The sequence below is a fragment of the Lampetra fluviatilis genome, chromosome 18, assembly GCF_964198595.1.
Source record: "Lampetra fluviatilis chromosome 18, kcLamFluv1.1, whole genome shotgun sequence".
NCBI lineage: Eukaryota > Metazoa > Chordata > Hyperoartia > Petromyzontiformes > Petromyzontidae > Lampetra > Lampetra fluviatilis.
In genome coordinates this window covers 6,709,151-6,731,098 of record NC_136292.1, presented here as the reverse complement: position 1 = coordinate 6,731,098, position 21,948 = coordinate 6,709,151, and the positions used below count along the sequence as shown (strand labels likewise).

Genomic DNA, 21,948 nt, shown 5'->3' with positions numbered 1-21,948 from the left:
GCAGTAACAGAGACGGTGAGGTTGGTCAAGCATAGTGATTACTCTCGTGCCTTTAATTAACCTGCCGGACACAAAAGGGCAGCGACAACCGATGAACCAAGGGCCGGGGGGGCAGGGCAGCAGCTGCTTCACAAGAGCACCCCAGTGTGACGCACGGTGGCACGGTGGCACGCGCGCACACACACACACGTGGGCGCATCCATCCGCGCATCGGCAAGCAGAAGCAAAACCAGGGCGAATAAATTTGGCAAGTGCATAATTTACGTCACGTTTATTACACGTTCACATGAAAGAACTACAGTTTTTTTTTATTGACAACCAAGCCACTCATTTAAAACTTTTTTTTTGAGAAAAAGAAAAGCAAAAAAGTAGTAAAGACAATGAAGGAAAATACACTAGATGACAGAGTGACCTGTGAGGATTATTACAGGATTATGTACAGCCCCAAATATTCATATTTCACAAAACATGATTAGGGTGAGCTCAAACCAGCAGGGATCGCACATGGGTAAGGGAGGGGGGCAGGGTGGAGGGGGTGTGGGGGGGCAGGGTGGAGGGAGTGTGGGGGGGTAGGGTGGAGGGAGTGTGGGGGGGTAGGGTGGAGGGGGTGTGGGGGGGCAGGGTGGAGGGGGTGTGGGGGGGCAGGGTGGAGGGGGTGTGGGGGGGCAGGGTGGAGGGGGTGTGGGGGGGCAGGGTGGAGGGGGTGTGGGGGGGCAGGGTGGAGGGAGTGTGGGGGGGTAGGGTGGAGGGGGTGTGGGGGGGCAGGGTGGAGGGAGTGTGGGGGGGTAGGGTGGAGGGGGTGTGGGGGGGCAGGGTGGAGGGGGTGTGGGGGGGCAGGGTGGAGGGGGTGTGGGGGGGCAGGGTGGAGGGAGTGTGGGGGGGTAGGGTGGAGGGGGGTGTGGGGGGGCAGGGTGGAGGGGGTGTGGGGGGGCATGGTGGAGGGTGTGGGTAGAGTCGGGGAAGGGAGGGGGAGCAGTAGTTTGATAGCTGAGACTGGGGACTCATGGGAGGGAGGAGCACAAAGGACAGAGCCTCCAGGCAAGGCTCAGGGAGTCAACTTGGCAGCGAGACCCAGCCCATTACCCCCCCCCAACCCGCCCCACGTCTCGTGCTGGTAACTTTGTACAATGATTATGGAAATGTTCCTGGACCAGGAAGTCCTCACCAGTCTCATGACTCGTATTTCAGCAGGGTCCCACTACATTGGGATGTTTGGCCAATTATATAAACGAGTGTTTTGGCTTCGTGCGGGAGAAAACTGGTATACCCAGGAAAAACTTACGCGTACAAAGGATGACACTCATATCCGCACAGATAGGATTCCAGAGAACCAATTTTCTGTACGGCCGACCTCCTAGCAACTTTCCAGCCCCAATCTTACAACACCTGGCATTCCCTGGCAGTCTCCCTTTCCAGCCCCAATCCTACAACACCTGGCATTCCCTGGCAGTCTCCCTTCCGCATTACAAACCAGGCTCAACCCTGCTCTTAAAACTTCCATACTTTGGCGAGATCCGGAGAAATTTCAGAGCGATTTGACCGTGGGTGCGATTTTCACGACAGCGTTAACGTGACGTTGATAGAGAAGGTGGAGCTTCACTGCCAAAGGGGATCATCCGAGAGGAGGAGGATGATCCTTGCATTGCTCCGCGGGTTTATAGCTGCAAACATTGTTGTTCATCTGCGTGCGACCCCGGTGTGCCGCCAGCCACGCACGCGTACGAAGGACACGCGCGGTCGCCACCCCCCACCCCCCACTACACACAACTTCCTCCCAAGACAGGAAATGTACAGAATCAAGTTTTTTTTTTCTCCAAAGTTGGCTATTTTTAGACTCCTCGGTTAAACTTGAAGAAGTCAACTGTTTGGCATAGGCATAAACTCGTACACCTGACCATCGACTCCGTGCTGGAATGTGCACACCTGCCTCCAACTGCCTTTGCAGGCGTCGCCTGTATGTACAGAACCGCTCCGAGCACCGTCCCCCTAACACTGGCACAGAGGCTGCGCTTCCTCTTGTCCTAAAAAGGCGTTCGCACTCTCGCTGTGACGTCACGAGCTGCGTGCTCTCACCACCACCACCCCCGGCCCCCCCCTTCACCCTCGCACCCAAACAAGCTACAGCCACATACATTAGGTCAGTCTCAATAATTATCATATCTACTCAAACACTATTCATAAGGAAGACTTTCCATATGCTTTAAATTTGTTTATGACTTCACAGCTTTGTGCAAACAAATGATTGAAATCCCCGTATGCTTATAATATTTACATCTCTTTTTTTATCCTGCCTTTGTTCTGCCAATCTACCCTGGTATCAAAAGTATTTTCAGCTTTTAACCTGCCCCCCCCCCACCCCTCCCCAGGATAGGAAGGGGGAGGGGTAACTTATTGAGACAGGCGGCTAGCCAGTCACAATAGCAGCTGAGCATCAAACAGACACACCAGACAGCCATCCACACAACCATCCACACAAGCAACCAGCCGGTCAGCCGGTCAGCAAACCAGCCGGGCAACAAACCAGCAGGTCAACAAACCAGCCGGTCAGCCAACCAGCCAGTCAGCAAACCAGCCGGTCAACAAACCAGCCGGTCAGCAAACCAGCCAATCAGCAAACCAGCCGGTCAGCAAACCAGCCGGTCAGCAAGCCAGCCGGTCAGCAAACGAGCCGGTCAGCAAACCAGCCAATCAGCAAACGAGCCGGTCAGCAAACCAGCCGGTCAGTAAACCAGCCAATCAGTAAACCAGCCGGTCAGTAAACCAGCCAATCAGCAAACCAGCCAATCAGCAAACCAGCCAATCAGTAAACCAGCCGGTCAGTAAACCAGCCAATCAGCAAACCAGCCAATCAGCAAACCAGCCGGTCAGCAAACCAGCCGGTCAGCAAACCAGCTGGTCAGCAAGCCAGCCGGTCAGCAAACGAGCCGGTCAGCAAACCAGCCAATCAGCAAACGAGCCGGTCAGCAAACCAGCCGGTCAGTAAACCAGCCAATCAGTAAACCAGCCGGTCAGTAAACCAGCCAATCAGCAAACCAGCCAATCAGCAAACCAGCCAATCAGTAAACCAGCCGGTCAGTAAACCAGCCAATCAGCAAACCAGCCAATCAGCAAACCAGCCAATCAGCAAACCAGCCGGTCAGCAAACCAGCCGGTCAGCAAACCAGCTGGTCAGCAAGCCAGCCGGTCAGCAAACCAGCCGGTCAGCTGGTCAGTCGGTCAGCCAGTCAGCCAACCAGCCATCCGCACAGCCAACCAGCCAGTCAGCCAACCAGCCATCTGCACAACCAACCAACCAGTCAGCCACTCGGGTCAACCACAGATAGCCAGCCAACCAGCAAGCCAGCCAGCCCGGCCAGCTATAGCTGGCTAGGCAGGCCAACACTCAAAACAAAGTGCTCATCAAGTGTTAGGACAGCGCACAGCAGGAGGAGAAGCACTACACCGGATACCTGGGTTCAGGAACCAAACCAGCTGACCGACCAGGCTCTCCTCAAGTTAATGTCCAGTAACCAGACAGCCAAGGCTGGAGACCAAACACTGACTGGCCCGTGAGCAGCCGGCAGCCGGCAGCAAGCCCCGTAAGCCCGCTGGGGCCCCGAGCCGGGCAGGTGAGCGAGCGGGCGGCGCGGGGGCGGGGGGGGGCAGGCGTCACACCCCCGGCGAGGTTGGCTGGCTGGGCCCCTGCTTCTTCGACTTGGTCTTTCGAATTCCCAGATATGTAGCTACTGCAACAAAACCACCCGACGTAAGCAAGCACGGCTCGCTCGCTCACTCACTAGCAACGCAGCATGACTTACGTCCCCCAACGCCGTTTAACTGGCACCGTGGCCAAAAGAAGGTGCTCTTGGTCGGCACTGCGTGCACCACATGACGACACGCGCGCGTGCGACCGCATGCGCATATGGAATTACGGCTGTTAAGCTGTTTAAGTCCAAGATATATGAACTGTAAACAATTGAAAAGTCAGGAAACAGCCTGCCTTCCGAAGGCGGTCTGCAAACAGTTAAAATGTGAAAAACTTGAATCTAACATCGGAGTTTAACGCGTAGGTTTTGGCAGCCAATATTATGACTCGTAGTTGATTTTTGGGTCAGGCAACCTGGATTTTGTGCTGAAGATGGCTTGAAAAGTTTAGTACGAAACGTCGAATTTAAATCGCTACATTTGGTTGGAAGGATTGTGCTTCAACTTGAGCCGAAACCATAATTGGTGCGTTAAACGCAAGTACTCGTTAATGGAATTTTTTTTTTTTTGCCAGACAGTAATGTGGCCTCACCCAAAAATAAATGATGAAACAGAGGAGTGCTGGGAATTCCTGGCACATGGCACAGTGCAACGATTTCAAGTAGAGCCTGCTCGGGATTGGGGTCCTACTCACCGTGTCTGGGATAACTGCCCGATGACCTCAGGAGGAATTGCCTGTATTTTATTTTTTACACGTGGAATCTCTGCATGCAGCTCACGCGATGCATTATGCGGGTGCCGACATTCGGTGTACGAAAGGCACGCCACTAACGTCAATGTGCACAGAATTTGTTACCTTGGACTTTCAGGTCTCCTGGCTCTTTAACTCCGGGCTGTGGACCTTCAAAATGAGAAAACACAATAGTCAGTCGGGCAGGCAGCAGCGGCAGCAGGGGGAGGCTACGCGAAGAAGCACAGAGGTTCAAGGAGTGATTTAGCACCAACCGCCACACACTCTTGATAGCGAGCATTAGGAAGGAGACGTACGGGCGGTCTTGGCACCCGGGGTGCTGGTCACGGCAGGGGCATGTGCGGAGGCGCTCTTGGGAGGGTCCATCGTGACTCTGGACACAAATACCAGGCGGCGAGGCTTCTAAACAGCTGACAGGACCTCTACACACCTGACAGGACCCCTACACACCTGACAGGACCCCTACCCACCTGACAGGACCCCTACCCACCTAACACTTTCTTTGCCTGACAAAAAAACTTCTCAACATGTAGAAAAGGTGTCAACAACTCACAACATCATTAACTAACTGTCAAACTGCTTAATCACTGCTTATAACCAGGCACATATTCTAAGCATGCAACAATGCTTAGCACCCTCTCAAAAACACCTGATAAGACCCTTACACACCTGACAAGATTCCAAGATAACATTTGAAATTACCCACAAATTTCTCAATTGAAAAACACACAGCAACAATCCTCCCTACAACAAAACTTAGCAGGATCCTCCTGAAAAAGTGTATTAATATTCACAGTGAGGCTTTCCTGGGTATATACATGTTAATAATGTTAAGAACACACTTGACAAGATCCCTAAATGCCAGACAAAACTCTCAGCACAGCTTCTGTACAAGCAACAACACTTATTAGCACCTAAAAAGCTTCTGGCAGTTGTTAAGATAGACATCGGAACTCATGCTTTCTTTGGAATAGCTGGAAAAGACTTCTCACGTGGAATAATTTTTGCAGGACAAGGAAAGATTTACCACACTGCACACACTCACAACGCCAAGCAAGCCTTCTGGAACTAGCTTTGAACAAAATCAACAATTCTACCTCAACGAAAAGAGGCATCAGCCAGTTGATATGATTCGGGTATAAACCCAGGAGCTATTATAATATCAAAATTTAAAGTGCCAAAATACACGATGCATTCAATAAAAATTATTGCAATCCTCCCAACCACTAGCAAAGCAGCGCCTCGTAATACCGCACGGTGCGCGCAGGCGGCAACGTTCTGATACACATTCCAACCGTCGTGGCAACATTCCTCGTAAGCGGAGTTCACAATTGACGAGAGGCTGCGTAGGAAATTCTGTTCACGCAGACGAAGGCATCTGCACCGCGGTGTGCCCCACACTCTCAAAATCGGGCAAACCAACGGCTACAGTAAACCACATGCAGTGGCTCCCATCTCTAATGCGGTCAGAACACGGCAGCTGGAAGCGCAGCCGTGCAATCCTACAGAAGGAATCTCTGGCACGCCGAAACCCCGGCACAGACGTAGCTCGGCAACTAACTAGCCTTGCCCACCACTACGCTTGTCTGCACGAGTAGGGCAGCGGGTAAAAATCCACGCCTAAGATGGCGCTCGAGGTTGCGTGCGAGAGAGCCCCATGCGTGTGTGTGCTCGCCAGGGCGCGTGCGATGCTGCCGCCGCTGTTGCCGCCGCTGCATCTCTACCTGCGGCTGAACTTGGAGGTGAGCTTGGAGAAGATGGTGGAGGGGCCGCGGCGAGACTGGGACAGTGCCTCGTGGTCGTGAGAGAGGGAGGGCGATGGCGGCGCGTTGTAGGCCGCGCTTCGCGCCGTCTCGGGCAGCTGGCCCCCGTGCACGGTGTTGCGTGCCGACACACCCCGCGAGAAGTAGCCCGTCTCCGGCGCGTTGTTGTTGATGCTGTGCGTGGACGGCGACATGGCCGGGATGCGCTGGCCTAGGACGGAGCTGCGACAGCACCACCACCGGGCAGATGGGCGAACGCGGGGGTGGAGGGAAACGAGAGGGCGCAGAGGGCAGCACCGACCGGACGACAGTGAAAGGGGGCACCGGCGGTATGACATGAATTAAGTGTCGTAACGAGGGCTGCCGCAATATGGCGAAACTATTTGTCGTACGATATAAAATCCATGAGAGTCGTACCTATCAGTGTGGTTAAATATCGCGATTCTAAAATCGCTAATTTTAATTCTCTTAAAGGTTTTATATTCCTGAAAATATAAAATTTTCATGCATATTATTCATTAAATAAGTGCTTTTCAAAATGTTTTCTCAAGTAATTTAAAGCATAGCGGTTGCATATCACCATTTACGAGTTCAATAATTTATTTCATCTTATCTTGTGTAACCCACATCGGGTGCATTAGAAGCAGAACAGATCGATAAGTTATAAAGATTAGTAAGACTCGTGGCAGGGTTATGTTGAGTGAACTGCAGTTACAAAACTGTAATCGGACCGGACGTACCACAAATCACAAAAATAAATGCGACAAAGATGCAACCGAAAATTGCATCGTCGCCATCGCGGCAAAGCTTGTAACCGTCGGGGGTTGTCCGTGCCGGGGCAGTTTCTCGACGGGACTCAAAAAGCCCCAGCGTCGTCTTGCCAAGGGGCCCAGAGCTGAAGGACCCCGTGGGGGGTAACCCCCGCCCGCCCCCCACGGGCGTGTGCAGGCGACCGGCAGTTGCGACGGCGGCGGCTTACTTTGATCGTGGCGGGGCATCCCGGTCCTCGATGCGCTGCAGGGGGGTCCGGGAGGGGCGGCTGGCTGTGGCTGGAGACACGGTTTTGTAATGGCGGATGGGGCGCGAGGTGGTGGGTGGGATGGAACCGGAGCTTGGGATGGCGGCAACAGGGGGGCTAGATAGCCCGCGGCGCACCGCGAACACAAACGTGGAAACCACGCGCAAAAAAAACCGAGGGGAGAAAATAAACGTGGCGGTCAGCACCCACGCGCGCACACGGGGAAAATAAACACACGATGCTCACGAAACCACAAACACTACTCGGTTGCGGCCATGGCTGATGATCTAGAGCCAGGGCAATGAGTCGATTAAGTTGATTAATCAATAAATATATTAAAGCAACTACTTTTTTTGTGGTTGATAACTCGGGCCCCAATTAAAAATGGCAGTTGACCTCTACAAGCCACGCTCGGTGTCACTTGCGTGGTGATGCTGATGACATCACCAAGCCCTGCCCATCACCTCCGGTTCAGCAGCACACGTGGGAGAAGAGGCAAGACTTTTTCTAACTATTCATGTGTAATCCGATTCATTGTGTAATCGAGCTGATGATTAGTACAGCAATCAATAACGTGTCTAATCGGATATAGCCCAGACCCCTTTTCCACTTTCACACCTGAGCCATGCTAGCACGGGGCCAGGACAGCTCGCGTGTTTTTCTACTGGCTATTATCCGTGTGGAGCCGGAAACAGAGCCGTGCTACTGGTCTCGCATAACATCTGACTCTGGCTCGGGGCCCAGCTGGACTGGGTGTGGGGAAATTGGTTTATGCAATGCTTTCGACGTGCGTCTTGATGCCACACATTGCACGTGACGTCCGCGGGCATGGCTAGGCAACTCGCTTAGAACCAACACCACCCCCTCTAATGGAGGTCTCATTCATAACATCCCACGCATGGAAACGTCACAGATAAAAGGGGGACAAAATGCCAGGCAAATAATAAAAATAAATCAATGGCACAAAGGCAATGCATATGCTCAATGAAGAATGATGGTACAGCTGCATGGAGATGGATTCGTGTTTACGCAATGCAGAAGCACTCACCAAGCCCTGCCGGGTGTTTCGGTGTGTGCCAAGGGATATGGTGGGTGTGGTGTCTCTGATCTCCAGGCAAGGGGACACGTGACAACATTGCACGGTGCCTGTGGGTACGGTGCCTGCGAGTGCAGTGCCGTGCTTGCGAGCGTGTCGTGCGGTGCCAGCGAGTGCAGGTGCGGAGGTTCTCCACCCACCCGGCGTCCTTGCCGTTGTGCGTGGAGGGGTGGCGCTCGCCGCTGCTGCGCTCGCAGATGTAGGTGTTGCGCCGGATGATGCTGCTGGGCGGCGGGGCCGCATCACTCTGGAACCCACAACGAGCACCTGAGTCCTGGCCCAGGCTCCGCACAACTGCAGAGCGCGGAGCCCTCGCGCCGCACGCACTCCGCACGCACTCCGCACGCACTCCGCACGCACTCCGCACGCACTCCGCACGCACTCCGCACGCACTCCGCACGCACTCCGCACGCACTCCGCACGCACTCCGCACAAGCGCCGCCACGTATCTGCGACGCGCCGTTCCTCGAAATTTCACAAGCGGCTCTCAACGCCGCACTCCTACCGGTCTCGAGTGCCGTCGATAAAGAGGCACTCTGGCGAAATCGCTGCGACGACGCGCCAATACGTTGTAATGCGTCAATGCGGTGACGTTGCCACAGTGCTACAGCGCCACACTTGACTGGGGTACGTGAATAAACATTTTCAATGGTGCCAGACTACTGCGTGGGACACACAACCATGGGATTCATCTGCAAGGGCTGTTTGTTTTTTGGGTAATGCTCACAGGTTAGAGGGACCGAACCACTGAGGTCCTGGGTTTGAATCCAGGTTTTGGCCGTCCTGAGATTAAACTAGGATTGCAATCTTAGTCCAGTCACCGATATAAAAGTTGGTCCTATGCTTTATTTGGATGAACGATTGGTTTTACCGTCGCTAGACGAACATTACTCTGTGTGGCAGGGCGAGTGAAAAGTGCCGCCCCCCTTACTCTGCAGATAAGAGGTCACTTGAAGGGGATCTCACAGAAGCAGCATTGCGATATCCGCTGTGAGAGCCGCGTGCAGAGAAGCGAGCACGAGCGCGAACGTACGGTGGGTATGGCGGACGCTTTCTTGCGGTTGGAGCTGGGCGTCTTGGTGGGACTCGTCTGCTTGCCCAGCAGGGGGCTCGTGGCGGGGTCCGTGCGCCTCGTGGACGTGCTCGAGTTGGCCCAGCGCCGCGACGTTGCGCTCCCTTCGGTGCCGCCGCCGCCGCCGCGCTCCAGCTCTGACGTGTTCGTCTGGCTGCGCCGGATGTACGACGTCGACGTGGGGATCGTGAGGCCCGCTGCAACAAAAACAACAAAAATCGGGACACGGTGGGCGTCGGGCAACGCAGATGAGCAAAATCTATAAAACTTGTTTTTATTTTACCAGGTAAGGCCCACTGAGCTGCATAGCTCTTTTTCAGAAGCTATCACAAATGATAACTCAAACGAAGTGGCTAATGTCGAAATGTATAGCAGCCACATACTCTAAACGCATGTTGATTATAAATGTGGAGGGAAAAACCCGAAGGACCTGGAGAAAAATCCACGTGACCACTGGGAAAGAGACACGCAAATTCCAAATATACAGGCGGTCAGGGTCGGGATCGAACCCACAACTACCAGGCGAGGTAATTAAGATCTCACCACTGTGGCGCCCCCCAAGCACGGGGGGGGGGGGTATAAACACAGACATTCAAAAGCACTGCCATTGGTTGGAATGAAGGTCGGATGGACACAACGTTACCAAGATCGGGACAGGGCACTGTGTGGAGGGAATGGGCACTCACGGTTGTCGTTGGCACGCTGCCGGTTCTTCTGGTTGGTGGTGACGCTGCGTTGCACTCGAGAAACGGAGGGAGAGGGGGAGGGGCCCAGGCCCCCACCTCCACCCTCTGTTCCCCCACGTAGCTTTGGCAGCGAGAGGGTGCTCCCTGACCACGAGTTACGGCCACTCTGTAGTAGCCGTCAAACACAATTGCTATCAAACAACCAAACACACAAAGACAAATATCCCCCATAAAGGCTTTTAGCAGACTGTTGAGGCAAGTGCTGTTAAGCGAGCATCTATGAAGGCCAGCATGGCACACGAAGGGATGGGTGAGCCAGCACCACATCCAGCCGCCTTTGTCTCCCCAATGCTAATGTTTACACACTGCACCAAGTACTCACTTAAAGCCGAATTGACAAAGGGGAGACCTAGGACCGGTTCAGATGTTTGTCACTGGTGTTGGCCGTGAGCAGGAATCAAACTCGAGTCAATGGGTATGTAGCGCAGTGTGCTAACCACAATGCGACCACTCCCCACAATCACACGCACACACTTATAAAACTCACACACAATCACATACAAAAATACACAATTACGTATGATGGTCTCAGGCTCCAAATCGCTCTACGCACGTTCCCAGCAGATGGCATATCAGCCAGCGACATGCCAGATCAGCTGCCACTGATCGTTCCATGAGGGTAGTCGGCCAATTAACATCAGCCTCTCCCTAAAAGCAGCATTATTCATTACTCGCTAGTGTTGCAGTCTGGTACTGAGGTGGGGTTAACTGGTGTTTTGTTTTTCTAGACAAGCGGATACACAAAGACAAAGATCCCCTGTGTAGTTTTAACGGACTTTAAGAACACACGACACACTATACACACACTACCAAAGACAAATACAAAGATCCCCCCGTATAGCATTTACATACTTTTGGGGCAAGAGTTATGAGCAAGCGTCTATAAAAGCTGGTGCGGCACACGAGGGGGTGGGTTGGCCAGCACAACGCCTGGCCCCCCCTTTGACTCCCTAGTGGTGATGTTTAAATATTGCATCAAGTACTCATTTGAGGCTGCGCCGACCTAGGGGAGGGCCCAGGACCAGTTCAGATAATTGTCACCGATGTTGGCCGTGAGCGGGAATCAAACTCTGGTCGCCGGGTTTGTAGCGCAGTCTGCAAACCGCTACACCAGCGCATTACACAATCACATACACACACAGCTCCGCCAACCTCTCAGCGGCTCTTGTACCACAGCAGACACTTACGTCGGGGCTCTTGTTTCCCAGCAGAAGGTACGTGGCCATGATCTCATCATACTTTTTTGCAGAAAGAGATCCCACAATCTCATCCATCGTGTAGCCCATGCCAATCATTATCTCTGCCACACAAAACAACACGTAGAGCAACGCGTCAACGAAACCGAGCTAAACTGTCGGTTTAAGTGACTGGGCTTCATAACAGGGCGTCGGTGTGAATAATTACAGATCAGCACAGTCTACGGTGCCGGTGCACATCGTTACAGATGTAACCAACTCGAGCACGTTTGTGTGGATCGTTTTATACAAGCCAGTCTAGTGCGTCAGTGTGGATCCTCGTGAGATGTAACGAGTCTACAGTGCCAGTGTGGATCGTTAAGGACGTACCGGTTCTAGTGTTCAAGGTGGATAATTTTCGATGAGCCCGGTTTAGATTATCATTGTGCATCCTAGCAGAAACAAAGCGTCTACAGTGCCAGAGTGAATCAGTAAGAGATTTGAAACCACTCTAAATAAATGTACTGTGGATTTACCGATCCTTTTCTGATCGTTGATGTCCAGCTCGGGCTCCTGGTAGGGTTTCAGCTCGTCCTCCTCGTGACCCACGTTCATCCACCTGTCGCGCATGATTTGCTGCACAGGCGCGCGTCGCGCGGGCATACAGGACACGCAGGCACCACCGTCACACAATCCCTCCGGCACTGAACATTTAACACCGGGGGAGGGACGAACGATGCATCCGTTTGTTGTCGGTTGACCAATCAATGGTTACGCTCGCGACACACGCGTCTGACCGTGACCGAATCTGTCATTTTTCGATTTGTATACATTACACTCCATTAGCCGACGCGACCCGTGGCTGGCCACGTGGCCCAGTGGTTGAGCAAGCAGCTCCCAATCAGACAGGAAGGTTGGAGAGTTAAAATCCCGGTTGTTGGCTTTCCTAAGCCATCATTTCCTTGATAAAAACAAGTGACAATTTGTGGGGAAGACAACAGAAGCAGTCCAATGGATACTCGCCCCGCTGCCATAGGAATGTGGAATTTCCACCTCTAACTCAGGGCTGTAAACTGGTGAGATGACCATCACCTCAATGCTCAAATGAACAAGAAATCCCTTTAACACGCTGTAGCGACTAGAGGCATGAAAATGTTAAACCAAGGAATCGATTCCTGAATTGAATAAAACTGTAAATGTATCAAATAGTAGGGACAATGAATCATTACATGCCTAATTTATAGAACTCATCATAATAATTAGTCAAAGGCATTTTCTTTCAATGACTAAAAAAAAAACCTTTCATCCGGCAGTGAAACGTACGCTTGTATGCACACTCAGGATAACGTCGCATTATGGACCGTTTTTCGATAATGTGAATTTACGTAGCGTCTACATTCGACCGTACCTCAACGATACTGCAGATAACAGTGGGAATATTTATTTTAGAGAGAGACAGAGGTCATAGGCAGAAGGGAAGAGGAAGGTCTTGAGCCTGGCCTTGAACAGCGGCAGGAAGTCAACAGCACGGACATCTGGGGGATGGGAATGCGAGTCTATGGGGGCAGCAGTGGATAATAAGAATGTCCAGCCGACTAAAAATGTAATAATTAATGTATTCAAACATGATGCATGCATTAAATAATACGTGTATCAATTATTAACAATGTAAATGGTATGTGCATTTATGGTAATTGCCCCTCAAGCTGATAAGAGTGAGCAGGACAGGGAAAAGAAAACGAGCCAACACACAACACGGGCAATGCGGCCGAGAGAGCGTGACAAGGTCAAAGAAAAACGCAATCCCACAATCGAATGGTGACCTCAAGTGGCCGGGGGGTGCGCCATGAATCATTATGTCTGGTGGCGACCTCTCAACGCTGCGTGCGCCAACCGATGATAACACGACATTTAGGGGTGGGACGTTCAGTTGGTCGAGTGGATTAAAAAAGTATTGAAAGAACTACTCTGTGGTCGGTTACTCAGGCCCCTTTAAAAACGGTTGAACATAATGCCTCCTGTGAAGGCGGGAACACCCCACGGCCGATTATGTCAATGACGTCTCCAAGTCATTCCCATCACCTCCTGTCCGGCAGCACACATGGGAACAGAGCAGATACGTTTTTTTTTCCCCGAACTATCTTCTTGTTATCCTACGAGGGTCACGTAATGTAGGGTACAGATAGGCCAGCTCCGAACAAGACCCATGGTGCTGCTGCTCGCGATCAACAAACTCAAACGAAAGCCTGCAGTGTTGATTGTCAAGGAGATAGGGGCCGAGGGGCCAGGAGGAGGGCACCGATCTCACCTCTAGGCTTCCCCGCTTGATTGGATTGAGCACCAGGAAGCGCTTGAGTAGATTCTCACAGTCGGTGGACATGTAGAAGGGGATGCGGTACTTGCCGCGCAGAACCTTCTCCCGCAACTCCTACACAACCAAGAGTTGAATTCACTCGCGACCCCGCGGCGTGTGCTCGCGACCCCGCGGCGCGTACACGACCTACAACGCTCACTCACTACCCCGCAATATACAAACACCCACACACAAACCACCGCGTGCCCACACAACCCACATCATGCGCTCATTTAGAAACGTGTGTTTAGAGTATTTGGCTACTGTAAGTTTTCACATAAGCCACTTCGGTGAGCTATCATTTGCGGCCAAGCCACTTCTGACCTGGCCAAAAATGACACTAACCATTGCCCTGGTAAAATAAAAATTAAATGACCCTCAACACACATGCATGCCACATGACACACACCACTTACCCACATCCCATGTACACAACGCACATTTACTCACTACCCATAGCACGCACACACAACCCACACCAGGTGCTCACTGCACCTGCCCGTGTCCTCATCCCCCACCCCCACGCACCTTCAGGTTCTGGCCGTCGAAGGGCAGCGACCCGCTGACGAGCGTGTAGAGGATGACTCCGAGGCTCCAGACGTCCACCTCGGGCCCGTCGTACTTCTTGCCCTGGAAGAGCTCAGGCGCGGCGTAGGGGGGGCTCCCGCAGAACGTGTCCAGCTTGTTGACGAGCGTGAACTCGTTGCTGAAGCCAAAGTCGGCGATTTTGATGTGCATGTCCGCATCCAAGAGAAGGTTTTCTGCCTGTAGACGGCCAACATCGTCATCGTCATCATCAGTTTGTGTCTTCGTCCAGGCTTGTCGGTGTTAGTCGCGGTCAGTCACGCGGTGGTATTTAGTGGGTGGTCGTGATCATCGTCACGCTCGACGATTTTCGTCTACCAGTAGTCATCGTTGACTATGGTAAGAAAAGAATCCTTCGTTGACGAATGTTTTCGTCAATCACTGCTTCCGATAATGGAATTAACAGAATATTTTTTTTTACTTATACTGGAGGAATCCGATAAGCTAAAAAGCTCTTTTGCATAAATTTCCAGTAGGGGAGGGTAAGAACGTTACAACAACAAAGAATACAAAACACGACAGTAGTGCAAAGTACAGGGAAGGCAAACAAGTCACCCAAAAACATACAAATAAAACTAAACCATCTCTTTCCCACCAGGCAAAGCCCACGGAGGTGTTAACTTATTTTTCAGAAGCGACCTGGCCACAAAATAAAAGTTCAGCAAAGTGGCTTATGTGGAAATTTACAGCAGAAAAATTATCTAAATAACACTGCAGCACGCACAGCCAATCACAGATTACACACAGCGCCCGCGCACAGCTGGTTTAACCACCAGACCAGCTGATGCCAATGGCGATAAAGTCGATTATTAGTGATACGAGTAAGTTAATCATGCTGTGCTGTCAATATCTTGCAGTGAATAATGCTCAGACGAGCTAAATTTCAGCTGGGTTTGTTTTGGGTCAGGGGACGTGGAAAATATTCCACAACTGGTGCAACACATCCAGTATACCACCTCTGTTATTATTGTGGCTACAAGTTACAGTCACATTCCTGGGCGCCAAGGTGGCAAGATGTTAACTACCTCGCCTGGTATAAAAAGGTTGTGGGTACGATCCCGACCCTGAGGCCTGTATATTCGAAGTTTTCAGGTTCTCCCCATGGTCGCGTGGATTTTTTTGCCGGTCCACCGGTTTTTCCCTCCACATTTAGAAACATGCTTTCAAAGTATTTGGCTGCTATAAATGTCTATGCTGAGCTATCATTTGTGGCCAGGTCACTTCTGAAAGAGAGCTAGACAGCTCAGTGGGCCTTGCCCTGATAAAAGAAACAACAGTTTAGTTTAGTGATCCAGCCGACCAGCCTACCCGGAAAATGTCAGTGAAAAATTAAGCTCTGCCCGTGCATTACATCAGCCATGGGAGAGAGCTAGACTGTGAGCAAACGCACCTTCAAATCCCTGTGCACAATGTTCTTCTGGTGACAGTACTGCACAGCAGACACGATCTGTAAACACAGCAAAGGGGCCACAGGATGACAGTCATGAGATGTCATCTCAATGCTGTTACACGGCTGCGATATGACGTCCGCCGGACTCTTGGGCACCTTCCCAGCTTCCAACTCTTGCAGCACGGCGGAGGGTGAAAATGATTCAAGCTTAAAAGTAAAATTTTGTTTATCCAGGTGAGAACTCAAGGAGAGCAGGATCATCTCTCGTTTGCACCGGTGACCCGGGTCACCAAATATAATACAATTAATAGCATTAACTAAATTACAGCAAATAAACATTCAAATTCGGAGCAAAAACAAACCAGAGTTCAGAAGAGTGTCAAGAGTCAAGGGATAGGTTAAGGCATGAGGAAATAAGTAAAAAAAACACAGGTCACACCTAGCAAAATAAATCAAGTGGAAGAGGACCACGCACGTCATGAGACACAATGAGAGATAAGGAAGACATTTTACTCTAGAGAGGGGTCCCAGAAATGGGTGCAAAACGCAGAGGAATATAACAGAAGATACGGCAGCAAGATGAAATCACAGAGTATGGAGCAACTGAGCAAAGGAAGGAATGGAAGTAAATTGGGAGGTGTATGTGTGTGTATGCGTGTCAAACTTCTTTTGCACCATACGTTGCAAATCGTGTGGGGGAAGGACAAAAACGAAACACAAAAAGCATTTATAAAGAAATTCGTTTTCAATCTAGATTTAAAAGTGCATAGCTGGTGGGCTGGGGGCGATTCTGTTGCTCAGCAGTGGGAAGTTACAGACTGTCAACAACTACACCAGCAATGGGCACGGTTTGGACACGGGGCGGCAAGGTGGCCTCACCTGCCGGAACTTGGCACGCGCCTCCTTCTCCTTCATGCGCCCATGTGCCACGAGGTAGTCAAACACCTCCCCTGGGCGGCGACACACACACACGCGCACGTCACATACACACACGCACATCACACATACACACACATGCGTGTCACTCATGCCGCTCGCAGGCAGCGACTCGCACGGCCCGCCGCCCTCGTTGGAAACGCAACTCTCCGTGAGCTCGAACACACAGGGGGCCCCATTCATCGGAGTATCAAGTGTAATGGCACCCCTCATTAAAGTAGCACACAGACATGATGATTTTTAACTGTACAAGGTTAAAAATCAGCGTGGTCTCCGTTCACGGTTGTAGTGACTCCAAAGTCTAAAGAGGCACCCCTCTTGTTAAAACTTAAGATTTCCCTGTAAGTTGTTGGGGCAAGTTCTGTTAGCTAGTACCTATTAAGGCTGGAATGGTACATGGTGGGGTGGGGGGTTTATTTGAAACAGTTTACCTACACAATCCCTTGAGATTGAACATCTCACACGCAAGCTTCTGACGGCCAGCACCAGTGATGCTTACACACTGCACAAGTTACATACTAAATTTGAAAAAGGAGTTGACATATGCGAGCCCCCAGGACTAGTTCAGATAATAGCCACCCATGTTAACCGTGACCAGGAATGGTACTTGGATAAGCCGGGGTTCGTAGCTCATTACGCGAAAGCATTTTTGCCATCGTTCCCCACTTGCGAGACGCCACGCACTCCGCAACGCATTCCTCCATGCTGCGCCATCATCGCACGAATGTGGTCAACACGAGGGACCCGATATGCTAACCAATTGCCCATAATTGCTGCTGATGTTGCGAGGGCTTCCCCCTGGATGAACGTGGCCTGTCGGTGACACTCACCACCACTGGCGTATTCCATGACCAGGTACAGCGTCTTTTCCGTCTCGATCACCTCGTAGAGTTTCACTGCCACGCACAAAAAAAAACCCAAATAGTCACGTAGCTGAATACAGCTCCGGTGCATTACAGGTAACCGCGACGGCCAATACGCAAAGGTGCGTGTGAGCGAGCGAGCTTCCCGACAGAAATAACGACACGCAAAGGTCGCTTTACAAATGGCAGGATGCCACTACTTCCATCGATATGCCTCGTGTGTATGTTATGTGACCACCAAATAGCCTTGTCTGGACCACCAACTCAAAAGAGAGCCGAGAGCATAGCTGGATTATTTTTTAGACCAGTAACTCAAAAGAGCTTAAATTATTGCGAGTGTGGCCGTCCCTTCAGGCAGCAGTGATGCAATGAAGTTACCGATGTTGGGGTGATTCAAACACTTCATTATCCTGACTTCTCGGAAGAGCTGCAACAAAAAAACAAAGTGCGTTTCCATCATTCCTGCTGACAACGCAAGGTAAAAGAAAGCTACAAAGCAACTACCAAGGCAGAATGCAGATAGAGTCTAGAGTTCAGAACGAAATGCGCACGTACCTTTTGAAGGCTTGTTGGGTTCAGCTGAGTTTTATCAATTATTTTGATGGCCACCTACAGGGAAGAAAGGCGACAACTGTCAGCCACGAGGGTAGAGCTCCTGGTGACGATGCAAAGAGCGTCATTTATACACAGGGAAGACAATGTCTACGATAAATCGCATCGTCCGTTTTGTAAAATACAACGATCAGCGTCCTTCATTTAAATGTGTATTTTATTGACAAAATACGTACGAATTAACAAAAGCACGATAATGAAGGTTCTACACAAATGGTCGTTTGCCATAAAAAAAATCTGTGCTTTGTCAAATGTTTGCCGAAGTGATTGACAGCAAGGTGGTTAGATGACCTCATCATTTTCGTAGCTCAATTAATGGAGTTCATTATTTCTTGTGTCAGTGACAGCACCCGTGTTGTTAGCAGCACAGACTGTAAAGTTGCAATGACTATAAGACTTAGAGCAGGATTTTGCCGAACAAGCTTTGGTCGAATACATTTTAAGTAAGCTACATATGTACTGATGGAAGTACAGTACAGCAAAACACAAAAACGACACAATAAAAAATACCTAACAATAACTAGGCCACGGGAAAAGGATGGAGTGTTATTCGTCACGTCGTCAAAATGTATATTGGATCGTAACGTGAAAAATTACATCATAACAACCCAAGTACATGGCCGAGCAATCCCTTTGAATTGCCGTGAAGTGACACGCTGTCGCGGTGGAAGGTCTCACCTCTCTGCCGGTGAGGATGTGTCTCGCCAGCTTCACCTTGGCAAAGTTGCCCTTGCCGATGGTCTTTAGGAGACGGTAGTTGCCGATGTGGGGGAGCTCCTCCCCACACGCGATGGAGCTGCGACTGCGGGAGCCATTGACTCGCAGTGACTTGGAGGATGGCGTGTCAAAGCGGCCCTCCATAGACAAGTGCTGCATTCACACAAAGACAAAGATCCCCCGTATAGCCTTTATATAGACTGTAGGGGCAAATGCTGCTAGCGAGGATCTATGAAGGCCGGAACGCGATGGGGTGGGGGTGGCCAGCACCATGCCCAGCCATCTTTGTCTTCCAAGTGGCGATGTTTATGCATTGCACCAGGAACTCATTTGAGGCCGATTCAACCTCGGGTAGCCCTAGGGACTGGTTCAAATATTCACCACTGGTCGTGAGGGGGAATCAAACTCGGGTTGCTGGGTTTGTAGCGCAGCTCTCTAACCACTGTGCCACCGCTCACCATGGGTACACCACGGCTACACAGCACGTTGCCAAATCATCACCACAATACTACTGCAGCATCCCAGTACACAGCTGCAGCATCAATACGACACTGCCACAGCATTGCCACAACACTGCCAAACCGTAAACACTACACCACAGCATCAACAACGATGCTACCACACAGCATTATTATCACCATAACACTCCCACAACATTAAAACATCAACACAACGCTACCACATTACCACAACACTCTCACAGAATCAACAACACTACTGCAGCATAACCAACACTCCTGCAGCATCAACAATGCCATGCCCATAACACTACCACACAATCCCCCACACCATCACCATAAGTCTACCACATTACCAGCACAATGACACAATCACTACAAGACTACCAGAGCATCACCACTATCACACCATAAATACAACCCAACCACACCATACCCACAAAACGACCACACCATCTCGACCCCATAAAATACATCAAAATAACGCATACCACACCACTAATACACCACGACCACTCACACCGAAATGATCACCATCGATACACCATATTTGTGCAGTTTGTGGTCCTTCCCCTGCATCTCCGATTAGCACGGTTGGCTACGTAGGGTGCTAAAGAAGTCAAACTTACAACCACACATGCATTTACACCATCCCCAAAGTCATCATCACACCATCACCTAACCCATCACGACATCGCCACTTCCATTCCCAACACCATCACCACATCCCTAAAATCATCACCAACGCGATACCCAACATCAACACCAAATCACCATCTCCACCCCACCGCCAAACCATGATAAACATCAATACCGCACCATCATCAAACCACGGCAACACACCAACACCGCCCCATTCATACATCATCCCAACCCCATCACCACGGCGTGTCCCATCACGGGCCTTGCATGGCCGCTCTGTGAATCCCATCGGCGCGGGGGGGTCAAAGGTCGGTGGAGCTGTCCCGTATCCGCATCCCCACGGGGAGGGGATAGGCACGGCAGCTCCTCCTGTCTCCCTGTCCCTCTCTGCATCGCGGCTCTCCATGTATCCCCTCGCCTCTGTCTCCCTACCCCTCAATCAGTCTTTTCCGTTCCCTTGTCGCCTCGTATCCAGCTCCTCCGTCGCCGGTCTCTCGCCATGCATCTGATTGAATCTTCACGTTTTTGACTTCTCTCCCCGCGTCTCTCTAACCCGTCCCCCTTTATTCCTAATCCACGTCTGCCCGTCTCTCCACAAATCTCTACGCGCCATTCACCGTCTCCCAATTTCCCTAATCCCCGTGTGCAATACCATGTCCATGTGTATTCCTACCTTTGTATCACCCCGCTTCCTCTTAATCCAACCGAACTCCCGTGCCCTCCCCCCTACCCCCACACGTACCTCTTCCTTTCATCCACAATATATGTTGGTCTTCGTACCTCTCCCCCTGTTATCTCACCGTCTTCCCTAGAATACACGTCTCCACGTCTCCCCCAGTTACCACCGTCTTTCATCCCCCCCCTTGCATCGCTGTCTACCCCAATTGTCCCCATCAAAAAATCTCCCTCGACCAAGTGATTCCCCACGTCCCCGTCTCCCATTGTCTCGCCGTCTACCCCGTCCCGATGTCTCCCCCAGCTACCCCCAGCATACCCCACCACCCCCCAGCATCTCCCCCAGGCAACCCGTGACTCCCCATCGAGTAGCCCCGTAGTCTCTTCCTCGTCGTCTACCCCCAACCACCCCAACCACCATCGTCTCTCGGTGCAGCCGCGGCCCTGACCGTGCCCGGGCCGTGGGGAGGAAGGGGAAACCCGACAACGACGACGCTGCCGCCACCACCACCACCACCACCGCTGCGTCTTGCGCCACGATTCGCCATTTAACGCCACCTCCCCCCTCCTCTCCCGTGCCCACAGCTCCCCCGCCGGGTCTCATCGCAAGCTCCCTCGCAAGGGGGACGCGGCCCAGAGCCTCTTTCGCCTCCTTCGGCGTTACTCGAGGCCTCCACCCCCCACCCCCTACCACCCACCACCGCCGCCCGCACGGGGCCCGGTCCCCTTTGATCCCCGCCCCGGCGGCCCCCGTCGCCGCCGCGATCCCCTCGGTTCCCGCGGGGGCCCCGGCGCTCGCCTTGGGCTTGAGGTCGCTTCCCGCTGCTGCGGCGGCGGCGCCACGGCCCGACATCGCGTCCCGTGCCGCCTCCTCCTCCTCCTACACCACCACCACCGACGACTCCTCGACGTCCCCGCAGCCTCCTCCTCCTGGTCGTGGTCGTGCTGCTCGGCGGCCGCCGTCGTCTTCGTCGTCTCCGCCGCTCCTCTCCGGGGGCCCGCGGCGGGGGATCGGGGCGGGGTCCGAGTGGGGCCCCGGCTCGAGATCCGGTTCCAAGATCCGGGTCCTCGTGCCCCCGCCCCCCTCCGCCCAAGGCGTTTAAATGTCCCCGCCCCCCATCGACCACCCCCCCCATCTACCCCGCCCCCACCTACCCCCGCCCCGCCCCCCACCTACCCCCACCTACCCCGCCCCCCACCCCCACCTACCCCGCCCCCACCTACCCCGCCCCCCACCTACCCCCGCCCCACCTACCCCCGCCCCACCTACCCCCACCCCCACCTACCCCGCCCCCCACCTACCCCGCCCCCCACCTACCCCCACCCCACCTACCCCCGCCCCCCACCCCACCTACCCCCACCCCCATCTACCCCGCCCCCACCTACCCCGCCCCCCACCTACCCCCACCCCA

At 52.4% G+C, this 21,948-nt stretch overlaps 1 protein-coding gene across 6 annotated transcripts; it reads right to left on the bottom strand.

Moving 5' to 3' along the window:
- Positions 1 to 874: 874 nt before the first annotated feature.
- LOC144937146 (MAP/microtubule affinity-regulating kinase 3-like) lies at positions 875 to 21,593 on the bottom strand. Of its 6 annotated transcripts, XR_013637574.1 has the most exons (20): positions 21,336 to 21,592; positions 18,723 to 18,914; positions 17,988 to 18,041; positions 17,811 to 17,859; positions 17,400 to 17,465; positions 16,513 to 16,583; positions 15,634 to 15,690; positions 14,187 to 14,423; positions 13,614 to 13,733; positions 11,842 to 11,941; positions 11,318 to 11,430; positions 10,071 to 10,236; positions 9,346 to 9,581; positions 8,453 to 8,559; positions 7,178 to 7,333; positions 6,160 to 6,420; positions 4,732 to 4,808; positions 4,541 to 4,585; positions 1,434 to 3,725; positions 877 to 1,386 (listed from the first exon to the last, which is right to left on the bottom strand). XR_013637574.1 is itself a non-coding variant. In XM_078864444.1 (19 exons), exons 1-19 carry the CDS (start codon positions 21,387 to 21,389, stop codon positions 3,649 to 3,651), a joined length of 2,235 nt encoding a protein of 744 aa, XP_078720570.1. In that variant the 5' UTR covers positions 21,390 to 21,592; the 3' UTR covers positions 877 to 3,648. The 6 variants fall into 6 exon arrangements, 5 of the variants coding, with proteins under 5 accessions (XP_078720573.1, XP_078720572.1, XP_078720570.1 ...); XM_078864444.1 differs by having other exon boundaries at positions 877 to 3,722; XM_078864443.1 differs by having other exon boundaries at positions 878 to 3,725.
- Positions 21,594 to 21,948: the final 355 nt, after the last annotated feature.

What these genes read in the sequence shown, in the direction of transcription:
- LOC144937146 (XM_078864443.1), bottom strand. Translation starts at nt 21,389, where the DNA reads ATGTCGGGCCGTGGCGCCGCCGCCGCAGCAGCGGGAAGCGACCTCAAG. An exon ending in TCGACGGCCAGAACCTGAAG is followed by an intron (nt 13,734 to 14,186) that starts GTGCGTGGGGGT and finishes TTGGTTGTGTAG; the next exon opens with GAGTTGCGGGAGAAGGTTCT. An exon ending in ACCTCCAAGTTCAGCCGCAG is followed by an intron (nt 4,809 to 6,159) that starts GTAGAGATGCAG and finishes ATTTGTGTCCAG; the next exon opens with AGTCACGATGGACCCTCCCA.